This window comes from Hirundo rustica, chromosome 8 (genome assembly GCF_015227805.2).
Source record: "Hirundo rustica isolate bHirRus1 chromosome 8, bHirRus1.pri.v3, whole genome shotgun sequence".
NCBI classification, from domain to species: domain Eukaryota; kingdom Metazoa; phylum Chordata; class Aves; order Passeriformes; family Hirundinidae; genus Hirundo; species Hirundo rustica.
The window spans coordinates 7530729-7555536 of record NC_053457.1 but is presented as its reverse complement, the minus strand read 5'-3'; the positions used below and the strand labels follow the sequence as shown (position 1 = coordinate 7555536).

Below are 24808 nucleotides of genomic sequence, written 5' to 3'. Positions count from 1 at the left end.
CAGACTCAGTCCTTGGCAAGTGACTTGTGAAAGGTTGATCTGGGTATTACTCAGTTGTTGACAAATGTTTATTGCATGAGAAAAAATACCCAGAGTTATTTTACAGTAGCGTGTACTCACTGAGAATTTCTATATGTGAGCCTGCAAATTTTCTCCTGTGTGTTTAGTAACCTGATCCTGCTTTTGTTTTACAGCTGCTGCAGAGGGCAAAGGGAAAAGTGGGGAAGACTTTTTTCAGAAGGTAAGAAACATATTTCAGTTCTCTAACATCACCTGACTAGAGAAAAAAAAATATACCAATTACTCATGCATGTGATCGACTCATTAAACTTCATGTGCAGTTTCCACCGTATCAATCAAATTTTTTTTTAAATGATTTCGTCTTTTAAAGTGTCTCCTTGCTACCAGCAATGCATGGAATGAGCTGAGAAATAAGTTCTTTGGTGCGTGCTCCTGTCATCCATGCACAAAAACAATTTAAGTTTTACCAATTCTTTCAGTGAAAATGTTAAAATATGCCTGATGAACATTTGTTAGGCTTAATTGTGGCCATACAGAAGATGTTGTGAGGTGGTCTCAAGGATTCAGTCTGTGGATAAATGCTGCATCCTGTTATTAAAAAACTGACTTGCGCCTTATTGTGATATTGCTGAAAGCATAAATATTTGGTTGGGAAATGCACAATCCACAAAATGGTTCAAAAAAGTTTGTGGTTGGACAGAGGCACGGAAGGACTGGAAAAAGGAGTCCTGCAGCAACTAAACTACAGAGCGAAACATGGTCAAGAGTAATGACTTGGAAATTCTTTACAAAGCTGTATGGTACTAGAGGTTTTTTTTTTCAAGAATAGTGTGAGGAACATTACTTATGAATTATGTTCATGAACATCTACATGCTGCAGGCTAGTAAAAATGATGGGTTGTTTTGTCTTTAGTACAGAGAAGACAGTGTAAACTTTATTGTATGCTGAAATGCCTTAATACTCCTTTTTGACTTGTTGTACACTGAAGTAGTTTGCTGTAATTTTAAGTAGTCATGGCAGAAAGGAAGATGTGAAAGGTTGCTTTACCCTGCATATGACTGTGGGGTGCCCTGATAAAGGCGGGTGAGGAGGAGTGTATATGCTGCCAAAATGTTTGGATTTTCAGATTTATGTTGCTCTTGACTGACAGTGAGTTATTTTTCCAAATGTGGTGCTTGTGCTTAACTGTCTGATGTTAGTGTGCAGAGAGGAGAATGTGTCAATTGTTCCTCCTCAGGACTTTATCAAAATACTTGGAGGTTTTTTACTTGCTGAAACAAAGCTAAGCCATAGTAGCCTATGCTTTATTCTACACATTATTCATTTTACCACAGTGTTTTCTATCTCTTGGATAAATCTCCTCATAATTCTTAAAGATGTGGATAGAATATTTCTTTTTGAGTGGCTTACGTGTATTTGATTACTTGATTATTTACTGTAGGTGCAATGTACCTTACAATTATGTAGTCACTGCTGTAATAGCAGAAAATACTGTGTTGAATTGAATAGGAAAGCAAAATATGCCCAACTTCAAGTGTGTGGATAAATGCACTCTTTATCCACACTGATGATACAGTGGCAATCTTGGCATTTAGATCTTGTCATATTTGTGCATAATTATTATCTAGCACAGCGTGGGTGCTGCAATAGGTTAAAGCTGCTTCATTTTAACTGGCATTCTTATAATATCATCAACTCCACAGTGTAGGTTTCTGAAGTTTCTAAGCGCATAGACACAATACTACAGCTAATGAAACCAGATGGAAACGATCTCCTTTGAGTTCTTTTGTTGGAAGAAATCTTTGGACGGTTGCTCATAGCTTACTCACTGTCTCTGTCTGTGCAATTTCCTTTAATCAGAGTTAGATTTTTCCTGTCTCATGTGAAATGAATAAGGCAGAGTATGTGGAGGTAAAATGAAGACTCATTTCATGTGTTTCAGGTTGGTGCAGTGAGGAGGAAAGTGATTTGTGGCATTAGAACCACATTGCAAACTAAGGCAGCAGGACACTTCCAGAAACTCGATACGAGCTCGAAGCTGCAAAGGCATTTTTTGAAAGCAGCTCAGATGATGAGACTTCAGGACATTATTGGCAAGATTTTGAGTGGAACAGGGAGGGGGAAGTGCATCTTGGAAAGGCCACATCTAGAACCTGAAGGCACTATTTGCATAAACGATGCCGTGTTTGGTGTATTCTGAATTGCCCCCAGTGTGCTGAGGTTAGCTGTTGGCTGGAAGTGCTGTGTGAGGTGAAACAAGTTTTCATAGCAATGTTGAAATGACAAATGACAAGGCAAAAATTCAGGAAGGTGATTCCGTATGTCAAGACATGCAGACCAAGAGGGAGAAGAGAGGAGGCCGTGCCTGGGGGGTTGACAGAGGCTCAGCCTGCATTGGTAAGCTGCAGGGGCTTTTAAAGAAAGTTAATACTAGGGTTTGGTGCTAAGCAGTCTTTTGCTGATCTTTAAACATGTGAGAAAGCAGTATTACTTGGATTTCCAAAATCAAGTAGAATCTCAGGGGATGCGAACTGTTCCTACCAGCTTTCAGCTTACGGAGTTTAATAACAATTTAAATGTCAAAATGTGTTATTTCACGGAGCATTTTAGCAGAAACACTGTAATGCAGTTGCCTGTGGAGTTACGGAGTGAGCCCCAATTCTTGGTGAAATTCAGGTGATATTTCTGCCCTGTTGTGGCAGTGAAGATCAGGTGAAGTGCCCCTTCCTCTGGTCCTGAATTCAAGAGAAAAGTAGATAAATGTCTTTTGGTAGTGTCATTTTCTAAAGTCTGAACAGCACATCATACTTTCTTCTAGTATTTCTGAGTTGTAGTACTGCTTCAGATGAGGGAAAACCTAACATCTAATGAGGATTTTTCAAAACCACTGGGACCAACTAATAATTTAGCAAGAAATCAGTAAATAACAGGATAGTTTTCTCTGTAGAGCTCTCGGATCTGCAGTTCAGTGACAGGTAATCCTAAATAAACACGGAATTCTCTGCTGTTGTGTTACATACTATTTAAGTAAAAGATCCTTGTGGACCTTGCTCTCTAAAATGTTGTTCTAATTTATTCTGTGATAGGAGTACATAATACAAAGTTATTACATGTCCTTGATCCAAAGCCCATTTTCAGTTGATGGTGGGTTTTTTCCACCAAGTTCCACAACATCTGGTTGGGTAGGAAGCAAGGCTCTTTCCCCCAGCAAAGCCGGGACATTGTTCCAGGGAACAGATAATTTATGTAGCCCTATAGAGATGTGTGGCACTCTCATCTAAAATGTAAGAAGGTGGTGATTCTCTGTCCTGAGGAGTTCATAATCCAAAACAGGTGAGGGCTGGCCATGTGGACAGAAAGGAATTTCATGCATCATTTTGGTTTGCTATTAGCTCTGTCATCAACAGGTTGGTTTCTTTTCTTCTTTCTGAACACTTGGGTATCTTCGTGCTGATGATAATCCTTCATTCTGAAGCTTCTCAGGACAGGAATGTGTCTGTAGCCTTCTCAAGGGCCTGTGAGCAGTGGGGTGGGTGATAGGCGGTGAAGACTGTGGCTTTGGTGGAATTTGGGTGGAGTTGTGCTGAGGTGGGACTGTACGTGCAGAAGGTGGTGCCTGGAAATGCTGCGCTTGTGATGCTCTGCACAGCGACTCCGGGTCACATCCAAGCTCTTCATTTCAGTATCATTCAGTGTATGTGTTAGTCCTGGCTTTGGGAGCATGCCTGCAGGGGCTCTCAGCTCTGCCTTTCCTGGCTCTTAGCGTTCATTTGCAGAGCTTGGTTTTGTGGGAAGCACAAAACACTACCAGCCAGCTGTAACTTGTGTGTTTTACTGCTCCTGGCTGTTTGACATTCTTTTATGTTTAGGGTTTCTTTTGTACCTTTTTTTAAACAAACAGAAGTGGTGTTTGTATGCGTTTGCTCGGTTGCAGATACTTAGGGGTTTTTAAGATATCTCTGGATTTAGGCAAAAAGTGTATTTAAATGTTCACGTTTCTCTTGACTGCAGACTCTGTTATTCCCTGAGGGAGACCAAAGTGTGCTTGGAGTTGTGAAGTTACAACTGGGCAAGTGTTTCACGTGTGTACCAAAATCTCTTCTGTTAATCATTAGGAGCTTAGGAGCGTAAAGGAAGACTAGTGGTTTCTTTTCATTTTCCTTCCTGTGCTTACATGTAACATGTTTAAGCTGTAGCTTCTAATTTTATTAAATAATCAGCACCATACAAGTTACTGAGGCCATTTTGGAAGCAAGATGTGGTGAAACCATACTTTAAAAACAGTTGATCTTTTCAGTCCGAGTATTTGGAAACAGTAGTAGCAAGAGACTAAAAAATAAAACAAATAAATGCCCAACCAAAGCCAACAAATAAACCCCCAGCAATTATTTGAAGATGTAAAAAACAGGTATATCTAACTGCATCTTTAATCATATTTCTGTTTAAGTCCTCTATGTGGTAGTTACTAATGATTGTGCATTTTTATTTATTTGGGAGGCTCTGGCAGCAAAGGTGGCAAGGAAGCTTCCTCAAGCCCTGTTTGCTTATCTAAGACAGTAAAAGAGCTTGGTTTGCAAGCTCAATCCTGTGTTTTCTCTTGTATCTTTGAAAAATATCTTTTATGTTGGTCTGGGACAAGCCACCTACCTTTTGCAATATTCTTACATGTGAATACATTAATGCAGTGTTGATGTAAGCATCTTGTAAGTTATAGGTAGTATATTCTGATACAAATAAATATAATCTTCTGTTTGCAGTAGGTCAGTCTGGAAGTGGATCAGTCTTAGTTTTTAATCTCAGAACGTGAAGCATATCTAGAGCTTCAAATGCAAGTGGCTTAGGGCATTTTCAGGCATTAAAAATATTAATCATTGACCTGAGACTAAAATGTCTCAAGCTAATTATTATCCACGTTCAGGAGTGACTTCTGAAGGGCTTTCCGTGTGTCTTCAGCCATGGCTATTCCCGAGCTGCCTATTTATAACTGTAGTTCCCCTAGGGCTGTGTTTCCATTTCGGATGGCAAACACTCAGCTCTCGGTTTCTTGCCGTGTTATTTATCTTGGAGGTGAGACCTCGTGACGTGGTGGTGATCAGACATTATCATGGGTCTTGTCTCTGTTTCAACCACAGGAGCAGTTGGGAGCTGCAGGGACTGGTTCCTCACATTCCACATTTTTTGGGTGGAAATCATGATCCGCACTAACATTAAAATAACCTCTTGATGTAGAGCTTGGCTCCTAGCGTGTGACAAGGATATATTAGGGCCATACCTTTCCAGAGTTGGCTTCAAGTGCCTGGCTGGGATGGGAATGCTGGCATCCAATTTACACTGAGCTCGCTCTCATTCAGCTTCCCAGGAAGAGGAAGCGACTGCTTGGAGAGGGCAGCATGGATTAGAGGGCTGAAAGAATGTCAGTGGAAGTTAACATTTGCAGGAAATCTTGGGACTGAGACATTTGTCTCCCTTTTGGCAAAACCCCACCCAGTGGAAAGAAGACTATTTAGGTTGGATCAATTTCTCTAAGAAGGTAAATCAAGAATGCTTACTTAACTTTTTGCTTAGTTCAGGCAGAGCTGAGTGGTGGGAAGGCTTCATTTTTGTGGAAGGTGGCACTCATCCCATCTGTAGTATAGTGACCATTCTGCTAAGGCAGGGATTTTTGGTGGTTTTCATTTCATCTCCAGTTTCTCCTGTGCTGCTTCTGATACAATGGGCACTATCTTGAGATTTTACCTGTCATATGAAGTGTTAGTTGATAAGGTTCAACTTAATGCCACTTTACTGCTTATTTAACACTGTGCATGAGCTCTTGCACTGTAAAGCAATGGAGAAGGAGTGGTTTGCCACCACCATCTCAACTGAGGTGCTCAGTGCTTTTCATTCTGAGAGTTAAACCCTCCCTTACAATAGAAGAGGGATTTCCTTCTCAGAAACTTCTGTATTTTACCTTGGGGGGGAAAAAAATAATATACAGGAGACAAGTATGAGAATGATACAGCTCAAGAATATACACTGGGTTTCTGGCTTCTGAGGAGAATTACTGATGTTGCTTTCAGAGAGGAGTGTTGGATGAGTATTGGTGTTTTCAGCAGTGTTCTGTGGGGCTTCATTTTTCAATGATACTTTTTCTTAGAATTTTTTACATTACTTGTGTAATTCATTAGTGCTGTACAGACAGATAATTCTATAGATAATTTTTTTGCTATGCCTAAATATTTTTGTTTTCGGCTGTGCTTTGCCATGTATTTAAAACAAAAGTGTTACCTGTGACCTGTTGACTAATACTTATATTGAGGGTAAACAAAACATTTAAATCAAGCAAAGGACTTCAGTGTTTCTCCATAGGTAAGGGCATTTAACTGATTTTTAATCTCGCTTAACTTTATTTGCTGCATTTGTAAATGAAGTACAAAGTTCTGTAAATGTTATTGTTGCAGAACGTTCACTTAATGCGGGTTTTGGATGCAGCAACAATACTGAAATATTTGCTTAAACAAGACCCTTGTTTTAAGAATCATCTTAGTTCTTTTCAGGTGAAGTGAAGGTTAAAAAACATGCAGTGTGTATGTGCATGCAGGCATATGTTCTCACCCTTTCTAGGCTAAAAATCCCTTACTGGAAATGGAAACAATAAAAATTCCAGAGCCATATCCTTGCAGGCAGCTTTCCCAATTCCATCTTTAGTGATTTAGAGCTTTTATGTACAGTCTGAAAGTTTGATTTGTAAAACTGATGCCTTTTACTCTGCTGCCTTTATTGCTTTTATACATAATCTGTTCATTAGTTTAAATATCTAGTACATAGATTTTGATACACATTGATCAAAACTATGAATAAATGCATTGCCTGTGATGTTAACCTCTAATTTTAGCTTCAGGACCTCTTCATCCTGCACATTTGCCTTAATTGTTGTAGGGTCTGTAGGAACAGCTGTGAATAACTTGTGAAGGTGGTCAATTTGTTAGAGGCAGTATGAGCTAGGATTAGTCCTTGACAGTGAGCAGCCTGCTTGCTGCTCTGGGGAATCCTCAAAGTCTGCACAAAAATATTGGCCCTGAGACATTGTAGGGAAGTGTTGTTGGTGTTTTGCTTAGCTTGACATGACACTGTGTAGCAGTATGCAGGTGGGAAGGAGGCAAATTTCCCTCCTGTTCCCATTTTATATGTCAATTAGAAACACATCAATGTTTTTTGATAGTTATTTTAGCATTTAATAAAAGCTTGAAATAAAAATCAGTTTAACAGAGATGGACAAGTGGGTAGGTGAAAATCAATTTCCTGCAGTATTGAAGCAAATGATTTGCAGTGGAAGCACGAACAAAAACATATGAGGGTATTGATCCTTATCCATGCTGCTTATTCCAGAGAGTAATGTCTAAAATAATTTATATATTACCTTTTTCCAAGCCAAGTAAAACTGGGGAAGAAGGTCAAGCTTTTTCTGAGAATGTGTCTGGATTTCTGACAGTTGGACTATAAAATGGGAAGTTGAGGAGCCCTGCTGTTGAAGGCACTCATGCCTTTGCACGTGGAAAGGCCCCGTTGTCCCTCTGCTCCTTTCTGTGGAGCACACAGGTGGAGCTTGATCCTTGTCCTCCCTGTGCATCACTTGTTCTTTAAACAGATTGCACTTACGTGTGTGCTGTCAGTGCTGACAGTCTCAAGTCAGAACAAACTTACTAAAGCATTTTCTGTCTTTTATGGTTTTAATTCTTTTCCTCTGCATAGGAGATATGGGGTTTTTTACCACACAGAAGCACAAACTGGAAACTCTGGACAGTGTAGTGGGGGGGCCTGGGGCCGTGTGCCATTGCTGCTTCTCAGGAGCAGCTCCTCATCCTTACCTGCAGAAATGGTGCTAACACACTGGGGTCAGGCTGTACTGTCCAACTTGGAGTCGTGGCTGTGACAAACAGTGGATTCTTGATTGTAATTTCCTTGATTGTCGATCACCTCAGGGAGAAAGAAACCACAGCAGGGCTTGGGATGCAAATCCATTGCTGTACCCAAAATGTTGGCCGGACTTCCACAACAGCTGTGTACTTGCCCCAGGCTTTGGGCCATTTTGTATTCTTTTTTAACTCCTTATATTCCTCAAATTTCCTCACCAAACCAGTAGTCCTTGATGCTGCCCTGCTGATGTACTCTGGCAATTCAAGAGCTTTCTATGGCCTCACCAGTTTTGGAGTTTGAATTCACAACGGGTAACTTCACACAACCCTCTTCTGAGTCTTGTTCTTCCTTCCCATCCTTGTTCTTGCCTTGCTTTCTCCTCTCCCCAAACCAAAAAGACAACAAACCATTAGATATAATAGTTCTGGTTCCAGCTGCACCCATTGCTCTGTTCTTGCTGGCAAAAGTCACGTTCAGGGATTAGTCATCCTCTCAGACTGTGCTGCATCACCCCCTGTGCACTGCAAGAGGAACTGAGCATCACCCCATGTAGAATTTCACTTGTCTGCTGTGACTCTTCACTTTGGGTCTTGTCCTGTGGAAATATATTTTCCTTTCATTTTCATCTAAGTTGTATTCCATGGTCCTAATAAATCATAAGAATAAACTTGTTTATACAGCTGTGAATATATACAAACTGAGGGGACTAAGGCAACTTTTCTGAAAGCTGAAGATGCAAGATGAACATTTTAAGTCTGTGAAATCAAGTATTCAGAGACTAGGCATAACATCTTTATGGTGTAAAGTGAGATGGTCTCTGAGTTACTTTCCCACATGGTACTGAAGTCCAAACTGATTTAATTTTTTTCTTTTCCCCACTTGTGTGGAAAAAGTTCCTCACTTAAGTGGGTAAAAATGGGGAAGGAATTCAGACTGGGAAACTGCACAAACACACTAGTGGATGAAGATTCCTGTCTGACCCATTTTTCCTCTTACTATCATTAATACCTGAGGCAGAAAAGGCCAAGATGCCCCAATCCTAAAGGTTGAAAGGTCAGAAATAGGTTTCTTACCAACACTAACTATAAAGAATAATACTTTGATTTAATGTGCTTAGATGAAGAAAGGTCTGTTATATATGTTCTTGTTCATCTGCTGTGTGTAAAATAGTTCCTTTGAATTCTGAAATACTTGTGGGCTTTGGGGGAGTTTTGTTTGGTTGGTTTTGTTGCATTCAGGACATTCCAGTTTCCATCCAAAATCAGCTAAACAAAAAATACACCATAAGAAAAAATGAATTCTTGCTGTTTTAATGTAAAAACTCCCCAAAGTGCTTAAACTATAAACTTTTCAAGCTGGAATACAAGGAATCCAAAAGCTTGTCTTCCAGCTGCCTTTTTTTTTCTTGAAGGCTCAATGATTTGCAACCACAGCCAGTCTTTTCAGGGTCAGAGTACAGTCTGATTTGTTTTGTTGGTGTCTTCCAGTGTCTTGTTGTCTTCTGGTTTTTCTCCACTGAGAATAGCTTACATATTTTGGCTTGTAAACACTACAATTACACTTGGGGAAAGAGGAAGAAGGAAAGTTGTAGAGAGACAGTTTCTTAGGTTTTCCTTCATTTTGAGAAGAAGCACAAGGTTATTTACTAAGGGATTGAACCTTGCTGACAGGTATGCCTGATCCCTTTGGTTGGTTGATCCCTCAAGGTGAGGAGAGCACTGATTAGAACTCACTTTATCAATTATGGAAATGAGGGAAGCTAGCAGAGATATGTTCTGCAGAGATCATGAACTCTGAGTCATCCCCAGGCTGCATTTCCTCTAAATGTTATGTAACTCAAGTATTTATACTATTGGAACAGATGTATTATAGCTGGAGTACTTGTGAGTGCTCTCTTTTTGTTCATGTGAGAGCAGAACCCCTGTTCTCAGGGTATGTGACAACACTGAGTTTTCACTAATAAAGCTGTTCCATTGCAACATGCACTTGAGGTTGTCATGGAATGATTCCAGATTTGTCAGGAAAAAAAATAATAAATAAAATCTTGGCACCTAAAGCTGCCTGGGTTTGAATGGTAAAGCTGAAACAAAAGGTTGATGCAACAGGGATCTACGCAGCCGTCAGTATCATCTTTACTGTCAAGTTTAACTGCCCCAATAGAAACTCAGTTCCAGTTTTTTCAGAGCTTTATGACACTCCGCTGTTGTAATTGTAATGCATGAATAGTAATTTAAATACAATGATAGTTTAAGAAGTAAGCAGTGTAGTTTAATTTCTTTTTAAGCGTTCTTATGAAAGCCCCGATTAGTTGTAATGTTACAGCCTGGAGTTGAAAGCCAGCGTGGACTGAGCATTTTGATACTCCAGTAAATGTCCTTCATTTAAATGCAGCCTGACTTTTTTTTTTTTTTCCCCTAACTGTCTAGGATAGGAGATAAACTTGTCTCAGTCGATGCCAAATCTCAGTGGCTGGCAATCAGACTGCTTTGAAGATCTCATTCACATCTTTTTCACATATCCCCAGAATGGAGCTGTGAAGTTGTGGGCTTTCCTTTTATTTTAGTTTAGCATAAGAAATGGGGAGGATTTAATTTCTTTAAGAAAGTAGTCTCCAACCTTTACTGAGAGGGTAAAGGACTGATGGACTTGCCTTGAAAGACATGCATTCTTCTGTCTCCTCTCTTGTGGTTCTTTTCATGTTGGATCTTCTATAACCCAGTCCTGCACCATTCTTTGTTGTAGCATCTCCCTTTTCCTTTTAGCTAGTGCCTTCCAATTTTCTGTGTATTTCACTGCCTGTTGCACAATTAAAAAAAAAAAATCCTGGCCCAAAGCCTTTTATCAGAGACAAGTGAATTCTTTGAAATAGCTTTTTTCACATCTGGATTGAAAAATGGTGAAAAGTATATGTATGTTGCTGGTAGAATTTCACCCTCCTGGAAATGTTTTATTTCAGCTGTAACTTATTACCCAATAGTGCTGAAACCAAAAATACTCTATAATCAAGTCTGGCTGATGCTTTCAGTTTTTCCACATGGCATGCTAATCTGGAATTTGTTGTGGTGTCCTTGGGATTTGGATGTAGGAGATAAGAATTAGGAACTGTTAGAGAAATCTGCCTTAATTCTGAATTGCACTGTTACAGGAAAGTTACTGGCATTGTAGCTCTTTTCTTAATGCATTGGTTTTCTTCTTGGAAGTGGCTTTGCAAATTGTTTTGACATTTTAATTGTTCTCATTCCATCTTAATTGTGATGAGAGGTGTGAGCTCAGCATGCTTGTTGATGAGATCTCTGTATACAAGAGAAGCCTTTCAGTCTCAGTAGACATGCCCAGCATTCCTAGGAGCTGGATTTCCATTCGTTTGTCTAAAGTCTTTGGTGTCAAGCAGATCCTTCCCTGTGTCACAACTGACTGGGTTGGTGAAGCACTGTAGCTCTGTGCCAGGGTGAAATTTCAATATAGCATGCCTGTAATAGGGCAGCTGGAATTTTCACTGAGCCAAAGGCAGCAGCAGAATGAGAGCTGACACTGAGCTAAATGACTGCATGGTTTTCACAGAATAAGAGTGTGCGCAGTTTTTCCCTGTTGGCTGGTTGGAGATGTACAGATAGGTTACACGCTGTGTCATAGTAAATAAATGCTGTCAAACGTCTGCTCTGACCTGCTAAACCAAGAAGTAAAAATTCTGGAGTCTGGATAAGTTTATAATGAAAAGCTGCTTTTGGGTAAAGGTGAGGCGAATCAATATACCTTTTATGGAGACTCAAAAAGACTTGATTTTAATTTAATAGGCTTTACTTAAAAACCATTTTAAGGTAACTGAAGAAATATTTGTGAAAGTGTGAAATTCTCTCTGAGATGAATGTGTAGAGCCTGCTCTAGCTATTAGTGGTCATCTGAACCTCATGGAAGCTGTGGAGCATCTTGGTTTTGCTCTGTGGAGTTCTTTTGAATGGTCAGAACTCAGCCACATGTATTACCAGACAAAAGTTCTTAAGAAAACCAGAGAAGTTAATGGCTTGTGCTATTTAAAAGTAATAATAATCAACAGTTTTAAGAATGGCAAACATTGTATTTTCTGAGAATGAACATACGCCTTTGCAGGAGCAAAAAAAACCACCTTAATTTTTCTGAAAATGCTTTCTTTTTCAATAGATTATGGAAGAAACAAATACACAGATTGCTTGGCCATCAAAGTTGAAGATTGGAGCAAAATCAAAGAAAGGTATTTTATTTTGTTCTTATTATGGGTTGGGATTCGTTGTTAGCATAGTAAAACCACAGAATAAAGAATTGGATTCTTAGAGTCTCACATCAATACTGGTCACCTGAAGTATTTTGATTTCAACCTACTGTTTCTTACAGAAATTTCTTGTTGAAGTTATCTTGGCTTTATATAGGTATTTGATACACAAACCCATTTTAAGGAGCTTGCATTTCTGTGAGTACTTTATTTAATCAGTGCTGTTGCATTAAGTGTGTGTGCCTTCTGCTGTATGATTCTGTATCTTAATCAGAACAGTTTTGCTATTTTACAGCAGCCAAAGTCAGTGGTTCTGGTAACATTTTAGATGAGTGGGTGTTCTGTGGGGTTTTTTTGTTTGTTTCTGTAGAGTACAAAGATGAGTGTTGGCCAAGCCCAGCAGAACAGTAAATACTCACTGTGTCCCTGACAGGGACAGCCTGCCTGCTTTTTTGGGTGTTCTTTGAGAAACCTAAGTGGAGCTGTTTCTTAGGAATGACCAGTGTTATGTTTTAAATTATGCTTCTCTTGGAAGCCCAGCCTATTACTGTGAGCTAAGTATACAGTCTGGAACATCTCTCTTTGAAATAAACCTTCTTGTTCTGCTCTTAAGCAGTCTGAGCTGTGACCGATGAAAAGAAACACTTAATTTCTCTTCTGCATAAAAAAGTGAAATTGGGAGTGATTTTTAAATGTCTGTCCAGGCTGATTGATATTTAAAACCCAAGAAGGTGAACTTTAGATAATTTCTCTCTGCTATATATAGAAATGTATTGGTGGGCTAACCTTAGTAAATTAATAAGATCGCTTGAGAAGAAAAATGATCTTTTTAGAAAGGTGCAGGATTAATAAAATTTTCATGGTGTAAAGTGAGATGGCCCCTGAGGAGCTTTCCCACATGGTATTAAAGTCCAAATTTATTTCATTTTTTCTTTTCCCTACTTGCATGGAAAAAGAATCTCACTTAAATGGGGAAAACTGGGGAAGGAATTAAGACTGGGAAAAACAAAGGTGTTATGTATGTAAGCATTAGTATGTGGAACTAACATTTATAGTGATGCAAGAGTGACAAGGTCTCTGTGCAAACCTGGGGAGTTCTGTGTTCCCTCTCCTCAGGGTGCTGTGAATTGATGCACACCTAATGCTCCTCAGGGAGCTGAGGCACCAGAGTTTGTTCTTTTTCTGAGGGCAGAAAAGGAGAAATAAAGTGATGCCTGTACCTTTTTCCCTTTTCCCCCTTATTTAAATGGGCTTAGTTTGAAGATGAAAAGCATGAGTGAAAGGCCAAGACAAGAGAGGTAAGAGAGGTGGTTGGTTGGGTTTCTACATTGGTACTTGGAGATGCAGCTTTAAAGTAAGTTAACCTAACCTCTTTATTAGTGACCTTAAGTAGAAGATAATGTGGTGAAGCTCTATCTGTACGTGGAATGAATTTGAGCACCATGGGAAATAAAACAGCTCAGAGTTATGAGCTGATAAAACTAAAAATTGAGAAAAGGGGACACATATTACAGCTGGGCATACTGAGTGTATCTGCAGCGGGAATGATTATCCTAGAAATTCTTTATGCCAAAAGAAACTTTAGATAGGGAGATAGTGATGGGCTGTAAACAAGACATTTAAGACATTTTAGCAATATGCTATACTATTAAAAACAGTTTCAAATTCAGGGTGGCTCTAGAGTTAAGACTTGTACCCTCTGGCCAGCTCTGGTGTGCTGAGTTGTGTGTATATATATAATGCACCTAAGATAGGAAACTACAGCGTGTGTACAAAGAGCCCCTTTACCCTGAGGTTCCTATTTCTTGTGAAATAAAGTGTAGTTTATATGTTCTGTTTGCACTTAATACCAGTTGTTTGCAGTTCTGTAGCTTTCTATTTGCAGCTACAGCAGCTGTTTATATAGGGGTAAATATTCCAAGTGTGTAACATCCACTTAGCTTCACTTAATGACATTTTGTGATTGAGAGGAGAGTCTGCAACAAATAACTGGCCGTCTCTCCAGGGCCTTGAACTCGGAGCACGCTATCTCTGCCTGTCTCCTGGCTGGGAACCGAGTGCCTGAGTCACTCAGTGAGGGAGCAGCGGCTGTGGATGGACACTGCCTTACCCAGCCCTGTGCTGGACCCCGTCATCATCAAGACAGACCAGATTTTTTTTGTGTAGTTTTGTGATATAATTTGCCTGCAGTTTCAGCAGCTTCACATCCTGCGTGTTGTGGCCTTAGGTCATTCCCAGCTTTCCTGCCGATACAGGAGAAAAACAGTCGTTGCTTTTCTTTCTGTGATGTTGGTCAATCTGTCGTGAAGCACTTAGGGGTTAATGGTATCGTTCTTCTCACTGCTGTTGACAGTTTTAATTTGTTACTACTGATACTAAATCAATAAGGATGGACCGTGTTGTTTTGAATTGAAACACAAAGGTATTGAAATTTACAGCCAAGGTGTGCGTAGTAAGGTTCAGCAAGATTATGAAGATTAAGTTCTGTACGAGATCCAAAATCTTTTCATGATCTTTTAGAAAAAAAATATGCTATAGTGAAGCTGAAGCACCAAGACTAGATGACTTGTGAACTTCTGTATCATTTGTTTTCTGTTATATGGGTTATAACTTTTAATTTGATGAGTTCAGAATTCTATTTTTTAAGTATCATAATGGTAATTCATTAACTTACACTTGATAAATGTTTTCTGATGGGTTTTTGAATTGTAGAAGACTAATACCTGAATTTAGCATAAGCAGATTTTAAAAATTTGGTAATTCAAATTTATTATTTAATATGAATTTTCTAAAACACTTCATCACAAAGCTAAATTAAAAAAAAAAATGCTATTATCAACTCTCAACAGTTTCATAAGAGCAAAACAGGAATTTCCTGATTTTAACGAAGACCAGATGCTTTAGCTGTACTCTAGTGATGAGGAGGGTTAAAGAATTTTGAAATAGATGTTTAGAAAACACACAAACCTATATAAATCTTCCACAGCATCTTACAGCCAGCCATTTGTTCAGATTGCCAAAGAGATCCCATAGCATTAAGGGTTTAGGGAGAAAAGTGAACAGTTTAAAGCGCTTCTTGAGTGATTCCATCAGTGGCAGAATTGGCACTGGCAGTGTTTGCACTGCTTGCACTGGTGCTGTAGAGCTCAGGGTGTCCCATGTTCTGGAGCTCTGAGATCTTCTCCAGTCCTGGTGAGTTTAATACCAAATTGAGAGACAGTAACTTTTGCTCTCAACATGATTTTTCACTCTGTTGTAATTACTGTTCCTTCGAAATGCTGTTAATTGTCTTTTAAAGATTTATTCAGTGGTATGTCAGTGTGGATAGATCGCCAGATTCCTAAATGGTCAGGTGCTGCTGTAGTTCCAGTTTCCCAACAGGCATAAGCTAATGGGATTTTTGCTCTCCCTTTCGGAAATACTGACCTGTCTTTTTCTTGTTGTCCAGCCCTTTCTGCTGTGCTGTCATTGGTGCTCGCATGGGGGACCAGGGTGCCTTAAAAATAGCCATGGATAATTTTTACTTTTGGAGGGGGGAGTTCTTGTTCACTTGCTGGGTGTCTGAACACTAACTATAGATGCTCGTGCTTCCCCATTTGTTTGTATGGTTCTGGAATGCTCAATGCCTTGGAAGCAGGTGAATGTCATGTGCTTGTGGATGGGGTATTGAAGGTGTTCTTTAGGAAATGGGTGTATGGGAGTTCAGATTTCACCCACATTCCTTATTCTTTTTATTTATAGTTCTTTCTCCCCCATACCCCTGTGACCCTTTGTATTCCACAGAGGGTTATGGTCTTTATGGGATATGTGTGTGCTCAAAATGCAGCTTGAAATACCTTTGGGTAACAGCCACCATAAGAATCCCTTCAGCTCTTGGAAACTTAGTGGCTCTAAGCAGGAGGATGATCAGAGAGTTGGAGCGGGGAATATTTTGGGAGGTTAGAAAAGGTGGTAAGGGGAAATGAACGATAAATTGAACTTACAGAGCAGGTAGCACTCTGGGGTTTCTTCCACCGTTCACTTTTTTAAAAGGACTTCTTGCTTTTTTTTTTCTTCCTTACTCTCATATTTTCATTCCGCTTCCATTTTCCTTAGTCAGGATCTCTTTTTTTTTTTTTTTTTTTTTTTTGTCTTGAAGTTACCAATTTATTTCTTTTCTTTCTCTCCTGAACTTCTGTTATTTTAATTTACCTCTTCTCTTATTTGCTGTTTCTGGCTTTGTGGCTTTTTGTTTTTCTGGTTTTCCTCTCTTATCACTGCATTTTTACATTAGTTAATAAAAATCTAGTCCATGTTCTGTTTATACTTTTTTTCATTTGATTTTACTTTTCACTAATTCTTGCACCTTTTTGAGTAACTTCAAAAAATTTAGACTAGTTTCTGTTATCAAAGCATTTCCTACATGCTGTTTTCTATTAGCATATCTCCGACACAAGTACGGAGCATGTTGAATGCATATCTCAGGAGAGCAGCAAGAAACAGTGGTGCTGAAGGCACTGGAAGGAAGGCAGCAGTAACTATCACTAGGCACTGCTGGCATTCATGGCCTGGCAATTTGATTTCACACTTCATTAAACTTTGCCTTTTGCAAATTATCTTGCAAGCCGAGTTCAACTGTTTCCCCTCTTTGCATCCTAAGCTGTGAAGGTGATGTGCACAATGAAGTTAATAAGTGTAATACCACATTTGAGGCAAATAACCACAGAGAGAGTTCAGCCAAATTAGTAAAACCGCACTCTGTTTTATTGGAATGTTGTTTAGGTACAAGGGAAGCACTTTGCTTGTTTCAGGAGGTGTTGTGATGAAAGCTAGAGCCTCCTCTTTTATTAAAACAAATTTCACTGCATAGTGAACTCAAGGCCAAGTTTGTATGGGAGTTTTACTGCCTTAGATATCTAGAGTAAGCTCGAGTGTTTTTTACTTCAGACTTTTAAATCAACTTTCAGTTGTTTCCCAGTACTGTGATAGAAGCTGAAGTTTACATTTTCAGATGAAACAGGGAGGGAGAGAACGAAGAACTGCGGTGTCAGGCTGTGCTGCCTTAGCAAAGTGTGCAAATAAAATACCAGCGTATTTCTTCTTTTGCCATAGGCTTTCTGATAAATCTTAAATCTCATTTTAGGTCTTTAGATAATTTATTTTTCTTTTCAAAAAATACTCAATTTCCTCAATTCAGTTTGTCAATGCAATCGTTTTGGAAAGGAGTGTGAGCTGTTTTTAAAGCTGAACCTCTAGCAGTAAAATATCCCAGGAGTGGTGAACGTATGAGTAGTTCAGAGTTGTGACTGCCAGTTCAGCGTCCTGTGTGCGAGCACTTCATCATTTACACACGTGTTCCATGGAGGGATTACATCACTGCTTAAAACACAAGTGCATCATGAGTTATGCAGTATTGCTCTTGGTACTGCAACTGAGCTGAATCCCACATTTGTACCAAGGAGAGATTGCCGTGCAGAAGTTCCGCGCTGCAAAAATCCCACCTCAGACTAATGGGTGCAGGTAGGACTTTGTCAATGCTTCTGTCCAAACCCAGTCTTTTGTTATTAAATGTCAGTGATCATGGAAGGGTAAATAACCCTGCACAGCATCGTTATCTAGGGGTCTTGGGAACTTTAAACATCACTGTAACCTCTTGTAGGGCGCCTGGAAGTCTCTGGAGTTTCCTTCCTCCCAGGAAAGCCCAGCCAACCAAAAACCACAACCCCAAAAACTCCACCAAACCATAACACCCCTAAGAAAAGCAAAGGGCTCAATAAGGCAGATGCTGAGAGACTTAGAGGAGAGGGAAAAATACTTGTGTGTTATCTAGTGGGTTTGGACCCTTGCTTCAGCAGATTCTCCTTGCGTTGATGGTATTTTGTAGTAAATACAAAGTTTTGTGGAATTAATAGATTTCTCTGCTTTCAGTTATTGCTGGGATTGCTGAAATACTGAAAGGATTTTGGTCTATGCCACTAAATTTACATTACCTACTTGACCTTTTCCTAAGTACCAGATGGCTTGATGTTCTTCAGATGCTGGCATGTCTGCAAAGTGCGGTTATACAACCTGAAATTTCCCCAAGAAATTGGCCAACTCCTAGGTCAGTCAAATAAGCATAAAAGCTGCTAGAAAATGCCTGATTGTTTAGGCTACTTGCTTCTTTGTCTTACACAACTCCCAAGCAGATAATGCTGTTCTCTATGTGTTTGTGTGCGTATCTTTACTGAAGGAGTGGTGAAGAATTGGAAAATGGGAACAGGGAAGTGGTGGAGTTGCCGTCCTTGGAAGTGTTCAACAAAACGGAGCAGTTGCGGCATTCACTGCCATGGCTTAATTGACAAGGTGGTGCTCAGTCAAAGGTTAGGGTTAGGGACTTTGTGATCTTGGAGGTCTTTTCCCACCTTGAAGATCCTGTGATTCCATATAGGATAATGACTATTTGGATCACCTCATTTTTTTTAGGTCTTTGGTGTTTTTCTTTTCTTCAAGGCTTTATAGATATGTTACTCCTTCTTAATATAGTTGCAGCCATAGCAGAGGTTTTTAGTTTTTTCCTTAGATTACTTCCTTCTTCTGGGCCAAAGAGATATTAGTTGATTATTTTTTTCTTTTTCACATTGTATATATATTATACGTCATGTTAATTTTTGTAAAATGTGATTTGGGACTAGCTGCATTGTGGAAAAACTGCAGAAATTAAAGACTGTGTATTTCAGAGATAGTTTAAGTTGCATGAAAGCATTTTCTTACAGAAGCTAGTTTTCTTAGTTGATCTTAATTCTTTCAATGCAGAAGTGAATCCTGCTAGTTTTCTAAAGACTATGCCCATGTAAATTGTGGGGTAAAAGTACTCATATTAATAGTCCTCCTATAATTCATTCACTTCTAAAATTGCCATCTCGTCATTTGTAGCCATATATAGCCTCTAAAAGTGCATTAAAATGTTGTGGATAATAGGAAACAGAACTTCATGTGCTGGAATTCCTTGCATGCCTACCACTACTTATCTGTGTTACTGATTTATCAATCTTCAAGGAAAACACTCTTTACTGTAAATTACTGCAGAAGGAATCGATGTTTTGTGTTTCTGTAAATGCAACAAGGCTCTGAGTTTTGTTTTGCACCTGAGTCTTAAGTGCTGGATCAGCTCCACCTGGGCAGGTCACACAGCATCCCAGGAGTACCATGTGCTTCATTAACACCTGTTAATGAACCAAGGACTCTTAACAGTGGTTTTTCATAGCTTGGGTCAACTCCTGCTCTTGACCTACTTTCCTATCTTTGTGTGCTGTTTCTAGTTACAATAATTGTACCTTCTGCTGTTCTCAGTAAAGAAAACCCCAAAACCAAACCAGATCGAGTGAATGTGGGATGTAATCAGCTAATTTTCCTACCCTAAATTCTGTACTATGAATAGCCACTTAATTGGTTTAGAGCCTTAAGCTCCAATTAAAAAAAAAAAGAGATGGGGGAATTAATCAGGCCCTTGGAGGTCTGCAGTGATACGTGGAGCTTTTCTGACAAACTTGAGCTTCTCACCCACTAAGGTGCTTTTGAAAATTGTGCCAACTATCCTGAAAAGCTGTACCCCAACTCTTGGTAGGAACTGAGCATGCATGGAGTGATGACTCTTCCTGTTCCGTGGTCTTTAGGGATGTAGAGTGATGCAGAGAAGAGAGCACCTCAACCTCTGAAGTGCCTGGATGCTTAAGCACTTACAGAGGTAACTTTATATTAGATCATGATCAAGGTTTAATTTGTTTAGACTCCGCGCTGATTTCAGTGTGGGCATCGATGAAAGTGCTGGAAACAAAGTAAGGGGAGACGTGATTGTTTTCACAGCTGGCAAACAGCACAGTTGTGGTCTTCTCTCTGTCTCCTGCCTTGCTGCGTGCTTCCAGCCCGTCCCCTGCCTCCACAGCTCCCTGCTAGGCAGCTCAGCCCTGCAGCCTGGCATGCCCTGGTGCCAGTCCCACTGACGCAGGGGGCATTCAGGGCGGCTGGGTCATGGGGGCCAGTGCTCTTTTGTCAGCAGAATTTTTCCTAAAGCTGTTTTGTTTTGGTTCCCAAGGTATAAAATTGTGGGTCTGACTTCATACCAGTTCAGTAAAGGTTCTTCTCAAAAATCTTGGCATTTAAATGTCTTTTCCTTGTTGGTGCCCATGACAACAGAACCATTGGTTGGGGTATTCTGTGTCAGCTCTCTGTGTGCAGCAAAATTCCTTTGCAGCTCTTATTTGACCTCACTAAAAACGGAGGAAAAAAGATTCACCCTGTTATGCAATTGTCCAGTTAAGAACTGTGTATATAAGTAGATTTCTTAAAAAAAAAAAAGCTCATATCTTAAAAGTAGATGAATTGCACAAATGATTCTGCAACAGAATTGAGAGCTGCTCATGCCAGGAGATGAAGGGTTCTCTGCAATGTTTCTTGAGAATGCTGGCAGTATTTGGGGACGGGGGAGTAAGATGGTTTCTTACCTATGCAGTTCCTTCATAAAATAAAATTTCAGTCAGATTTGGTACACAGTCTGGGAAATTACAAGTTTATGTTCCTTAGAATGGCATTTAGCTTATTTTTGTGCTTGACCTTGTAGCAAAATTAAGGCTATTTGTATTACTCTAGTACTTTTTCCTTTAGAGAAGGGATTGTTCATCCTCTTGAGCATTTTTCATGAGAGAAGATGAACTCTTGGTGTTAAGTGCCCATGGTACATTTTTGTTCTTTTATCACCATGTCCTTTTTTCTGGCTTTGGTTGGAGAAGTGTTAAAAAGGGGCAAGTGTCACATTTCATCTTTTTTTTTGGAGTATGACATACTCCTGCTTCCATGAGTTTCAATCCTAATGGTTGAGAAGGCGTAAAGGGATGTTGAGAAATTCTTGCTGCCAAAATTAATGTGTCACTGTATGCAAATATCTGACACTAATATGAATAACTGAGGGTGCTAATTTCAACACACCAGATATGCATTGAACATTGCTCAGTGAGTGGCAATGGTATGTCAGGTTGGTAAACAGGATTTGAATTCTTGTTTTGATTTGGAACAAAAAATTACTTGAGTGGAGGAGGCCAGAACCCTCCAGCTCTCAAAAGCATGGAGAAGCAAAGATGCGTGGCAGAAATCTACTTAACAGTCTTGTCACAGTTTGGAGGGAAAAAAAAAATCTCTTGCCCTTGAATATTACCGGTGAGAACACTACATTTTCATACTTTGAAGCAATTATACCTAATGTGAGATATTCTGTTGCTGACCAGTAAAAGTTATAGTGTTTGATACGGTGTTTCTGTAGGTGCCTTCCCCAGAGAAGCTTTCCTGGGGACCGCAGCACCTGCAGGTAGGACTGGCTGCTGTATTCCCGCTCCAGCCCTGATCAAGCCCTGTAAAACTTTTGAAATCACAGTGCACAGAAGTATCATCCTCTCCCTGCGACTTTGATGTGTTACTGGTAAAATTCTGATTTTTTTGTGTGTGCTTTGATTTCAAGCGTTCTTTATACTGTGCATTCTAAATATAGCCAGAGTCGGTGCCAAAGACCAAGTGCAAACTTACAAAACCATCATTGATAGAAATTCTAGTCTCTTTAATGACTTCCTCTGGAAACTGCAATTTGAATCATATGATTTTTCTGAAGTAGCAGTAGGAGGGCATATCAGAAAAATAGCCATAGTACAGTTTTCAGAATTTTAAGCTTTTCATCTGTACAAACTTAACCTTGTATAAAACAGTGCTGGTCATTTAATTCCTTGATTATTTGGCAAGACTAACATTGCCTGTAAAGCAAGTCAAATTGAAAGAGATCAAAATCCTGGACATAGCTAGTGTTCTGGTGACCTTTTTGGTCCAGATTTTTAATGTTTAAAAACATTTATGTTTTTTTTGGTAAATGCTTGTTGGGCACTCCTGGTAGTTTTGGCTTTGGAATTGGTTTCTTTTAGCTGGGGAGGCCAAAACCACCTGGCAATGCTCGCCAACCACGGCCAGTCTCAGAGGGCTGTTGGCAACATGTTCACCCTGTATTAACTCCTGTGAAAGGGAAAGGCAGACGAGCTCTTGTTAATGGGAACAAAGCTGTGGGAAAGGACAAAGTTGGGAATGAAGTGGAATGGGGAGAGACGTGGAGAGGAAATGAGAGGCTGGTGAGGGGACTGAAGCCAGCTGGAAGGAGGTAGGTGGGATGGCAGGGAATGTGATGTTAGAGTGGGAGTCTTAAAGAAATTAGGGTTTTGAAAGAGTAGAATAATAGAGTTAGTGATAAAGGTGGTGTAAAGATAACAGGAAAACAGATGGGAGGTGCAAAGGAGGAAGATGGTGAAAATGCGTGTTGCAAAAAGTGGTGAGGAAGATTGCAGCCTTGTGTTCATAGATGTCCAGCATGAATTTCCAATGCATATCCTTGTCTTGGAAATTAGATCAGACACAGTTCTGAGGTTCTTACTTAATGAATATCCTAGGAAAAAGCTGGTAAGTGCTGCTGTATTGATGTTTACTTTCATTACTGTCCTGGACTAGTCATTCGGTGTCAAACATGTCACTATTCCCATCTGATGTCTTTGTGCAGCTGCCATAAAGATGTAGTTTTGATGGCTGCAATTTAAATTTGTTAAACATTTGCCAGATGTCTTGTCTTGCATCAAAACATATGTATGGCTTAAAATACCAGGAACGCAAAATATGAATTTCCAGTCCATGGGAGCTAAGGATATTGGCAATTTCTACCAAAAAATTGCAAAACAGAATTAGAATGTGTGCAAGTAAACCAAGATGGCAATAAAAAGGATTAATTTTGAGTGCAGCTTTCATCCAGCTGATTGGATTTGTCCAGTGCAATGTCAAATAATGTAAACTTGGTTTTGCAGTGCTGGAGGAGAGTAGTAGCCAAGAAATAAGCTGTGAAAACACTGGGCTTCAGAAAAGTGTGAGCTGTGTCGTGGAATTGGCTTAAAATCCTCTTATGCCAAACAGCTCCCACTGAGATTTCCAGCAGTAAATTTGTATCTCTACATGTGCAAGATGCATTCCTGTGTATAGCTGCTGTCGGCTGTTCCTGCTGCTCTGAGCGCAGTGAGCAGTGAAGCTCACGCTCAGCTCTCCTGCCTCTGGGTGCTCTCATGTGGGGGATTGCCAAGGTGGATTGGCTTACAGATGCACATTTGGTCACATCCAAGAAATCTGGATTGTCAGATTGAACGTGTGCTTTCTGTGAGGGCAAGAAATACTGAAAGTGGCTATTTGGGACCATACTTTATTTTTTTTTCTTCTTGTGGATTTGCTTACTGAAGGATGCTGCAAGAAAGAGTCCCTGTAGGAATGCCAGGACAGTGTACATGGGTGCATTTGGGAGGGGAGCAGATTTTGGATTCCGTAAGTTAAAGATGGAGTTAGTTCTGGAGTAGTGGGGTTGGAAGAAAAATAAACCAGAAGAAGCTACTATAGAGAAGGCCATTTATAGCGTGAATTATTGGTAGAATGCCAGATAAAGATAAGAAAGCTATGACAAAATGGGTTATGCTTTTCATCAGCTGACTCATTACATTGAAAATTGCTTCTTAGCAGTGTAAGCAGCATATCAGCCCAAAACAAGAAATTGTTAAGAAGTAAGAGATTCTTTTGCATTAACTCTTTTTTCTTGCCTGCCTAACACGCATTAAGAGACACAGATATTTTTTTGCGTATTTTCTGCTTCTTCACCTTCTGTTATTTTTGCAATTAAAACTTTAACCTCAGTCATTGCCAGCATCAGCAGCAGCTGAAAATGAGCATCTGGTAACTTAGACTTGAGTGCCTAAACTGCAGTTTCTGAACACTTGCAGTTGTCTGCAAGTGGTGCCCTTTGGAGTTCTGCCCTCATCTGCTGGCCGGGAAGAGATGTCAGCAAGAGCTGTGGGGAGAGTTGGTGCTCTCTACTTCCTGATATTAATATGAACTTTTGTCTTGCTGACCTCTTTCAGTTGCCAGTGCCTTAATCACCCTAATGAGATGACTTTTTTTTTTTACTTTTTTTTTTTTTTCCCCCATGGGCAGGCTAAAGGTTATCCAGAGAGTGAGGTTTGTGAGGCCATAGCTGCTAACCAAAATATTGACATAAACCTATGCCCAGCCTTGGCGTTCAAGGGTTAAACTGGCATGGTGGAGTATGGGGAGGGCTGGCTCGTATTTTGTGGTTTAGCTCAAGCAATTCTCTGGTTTTTAAGTCTAGTGTTGGCTGGTAATTTTTTAAGTAACTCCCAAGACTGTTATAATACACAAATATTTACAAAACTCCTTTGTTTTAATGCTGGTTGAAACGAACCCAAGTAAAATCAGTTGAAAGCAACTTTATGAATATGACATAGATTTATCATTGATCGAATTACCAGTTTTGGGGTTTTTTTGCTCTACTTGTGAATTAGAGTTTGATTTTGCTACAATTAATGGAAAACTTGTCTTCTCCCACAAGTATTTAGACAGCTCAGCTGTGGGGACAATTTTCAGCTGATTTACGTTATTTGTCCATAGGTGTTGCTCTACATTTTCCTGGTTCAAACTGGTGGGACATGAAATATTTGTAGGAGATGGCTGGAAAGGGGCTGTAATTATTTTTTTCTTTATAGAAACTGTTACTGGAAAACTGACACAGTGATTTGTAATTTTTTTCCTCCAACTGTGGATGTAGAACTTGA

General features: G+C 39.7%; 1 protein-coding gene across 1 annotated transcript in view; it reads left to right on the top strand.

Moving 5' to 3' along the window:
* BICC1 (BicC family RNA binding protein 1) overlaps positions 1-24808 on the top strand; it is a 90089-nt gene that overhangs the window by 32808 nt on the left and 32473 nt on the right. The window contains exons 2-3 of the mRNA XM_040071050.2: positions 195-241; positions 12077-12146. Of these exons, the coding sequence (XP_039926984.1) occupies positions 195-241; positions 12077-12146 (117 nt within the window). The remainder of the gene's footprint in view (positions 1-194; positions 242-12076; positions 12147-24808) is intronic.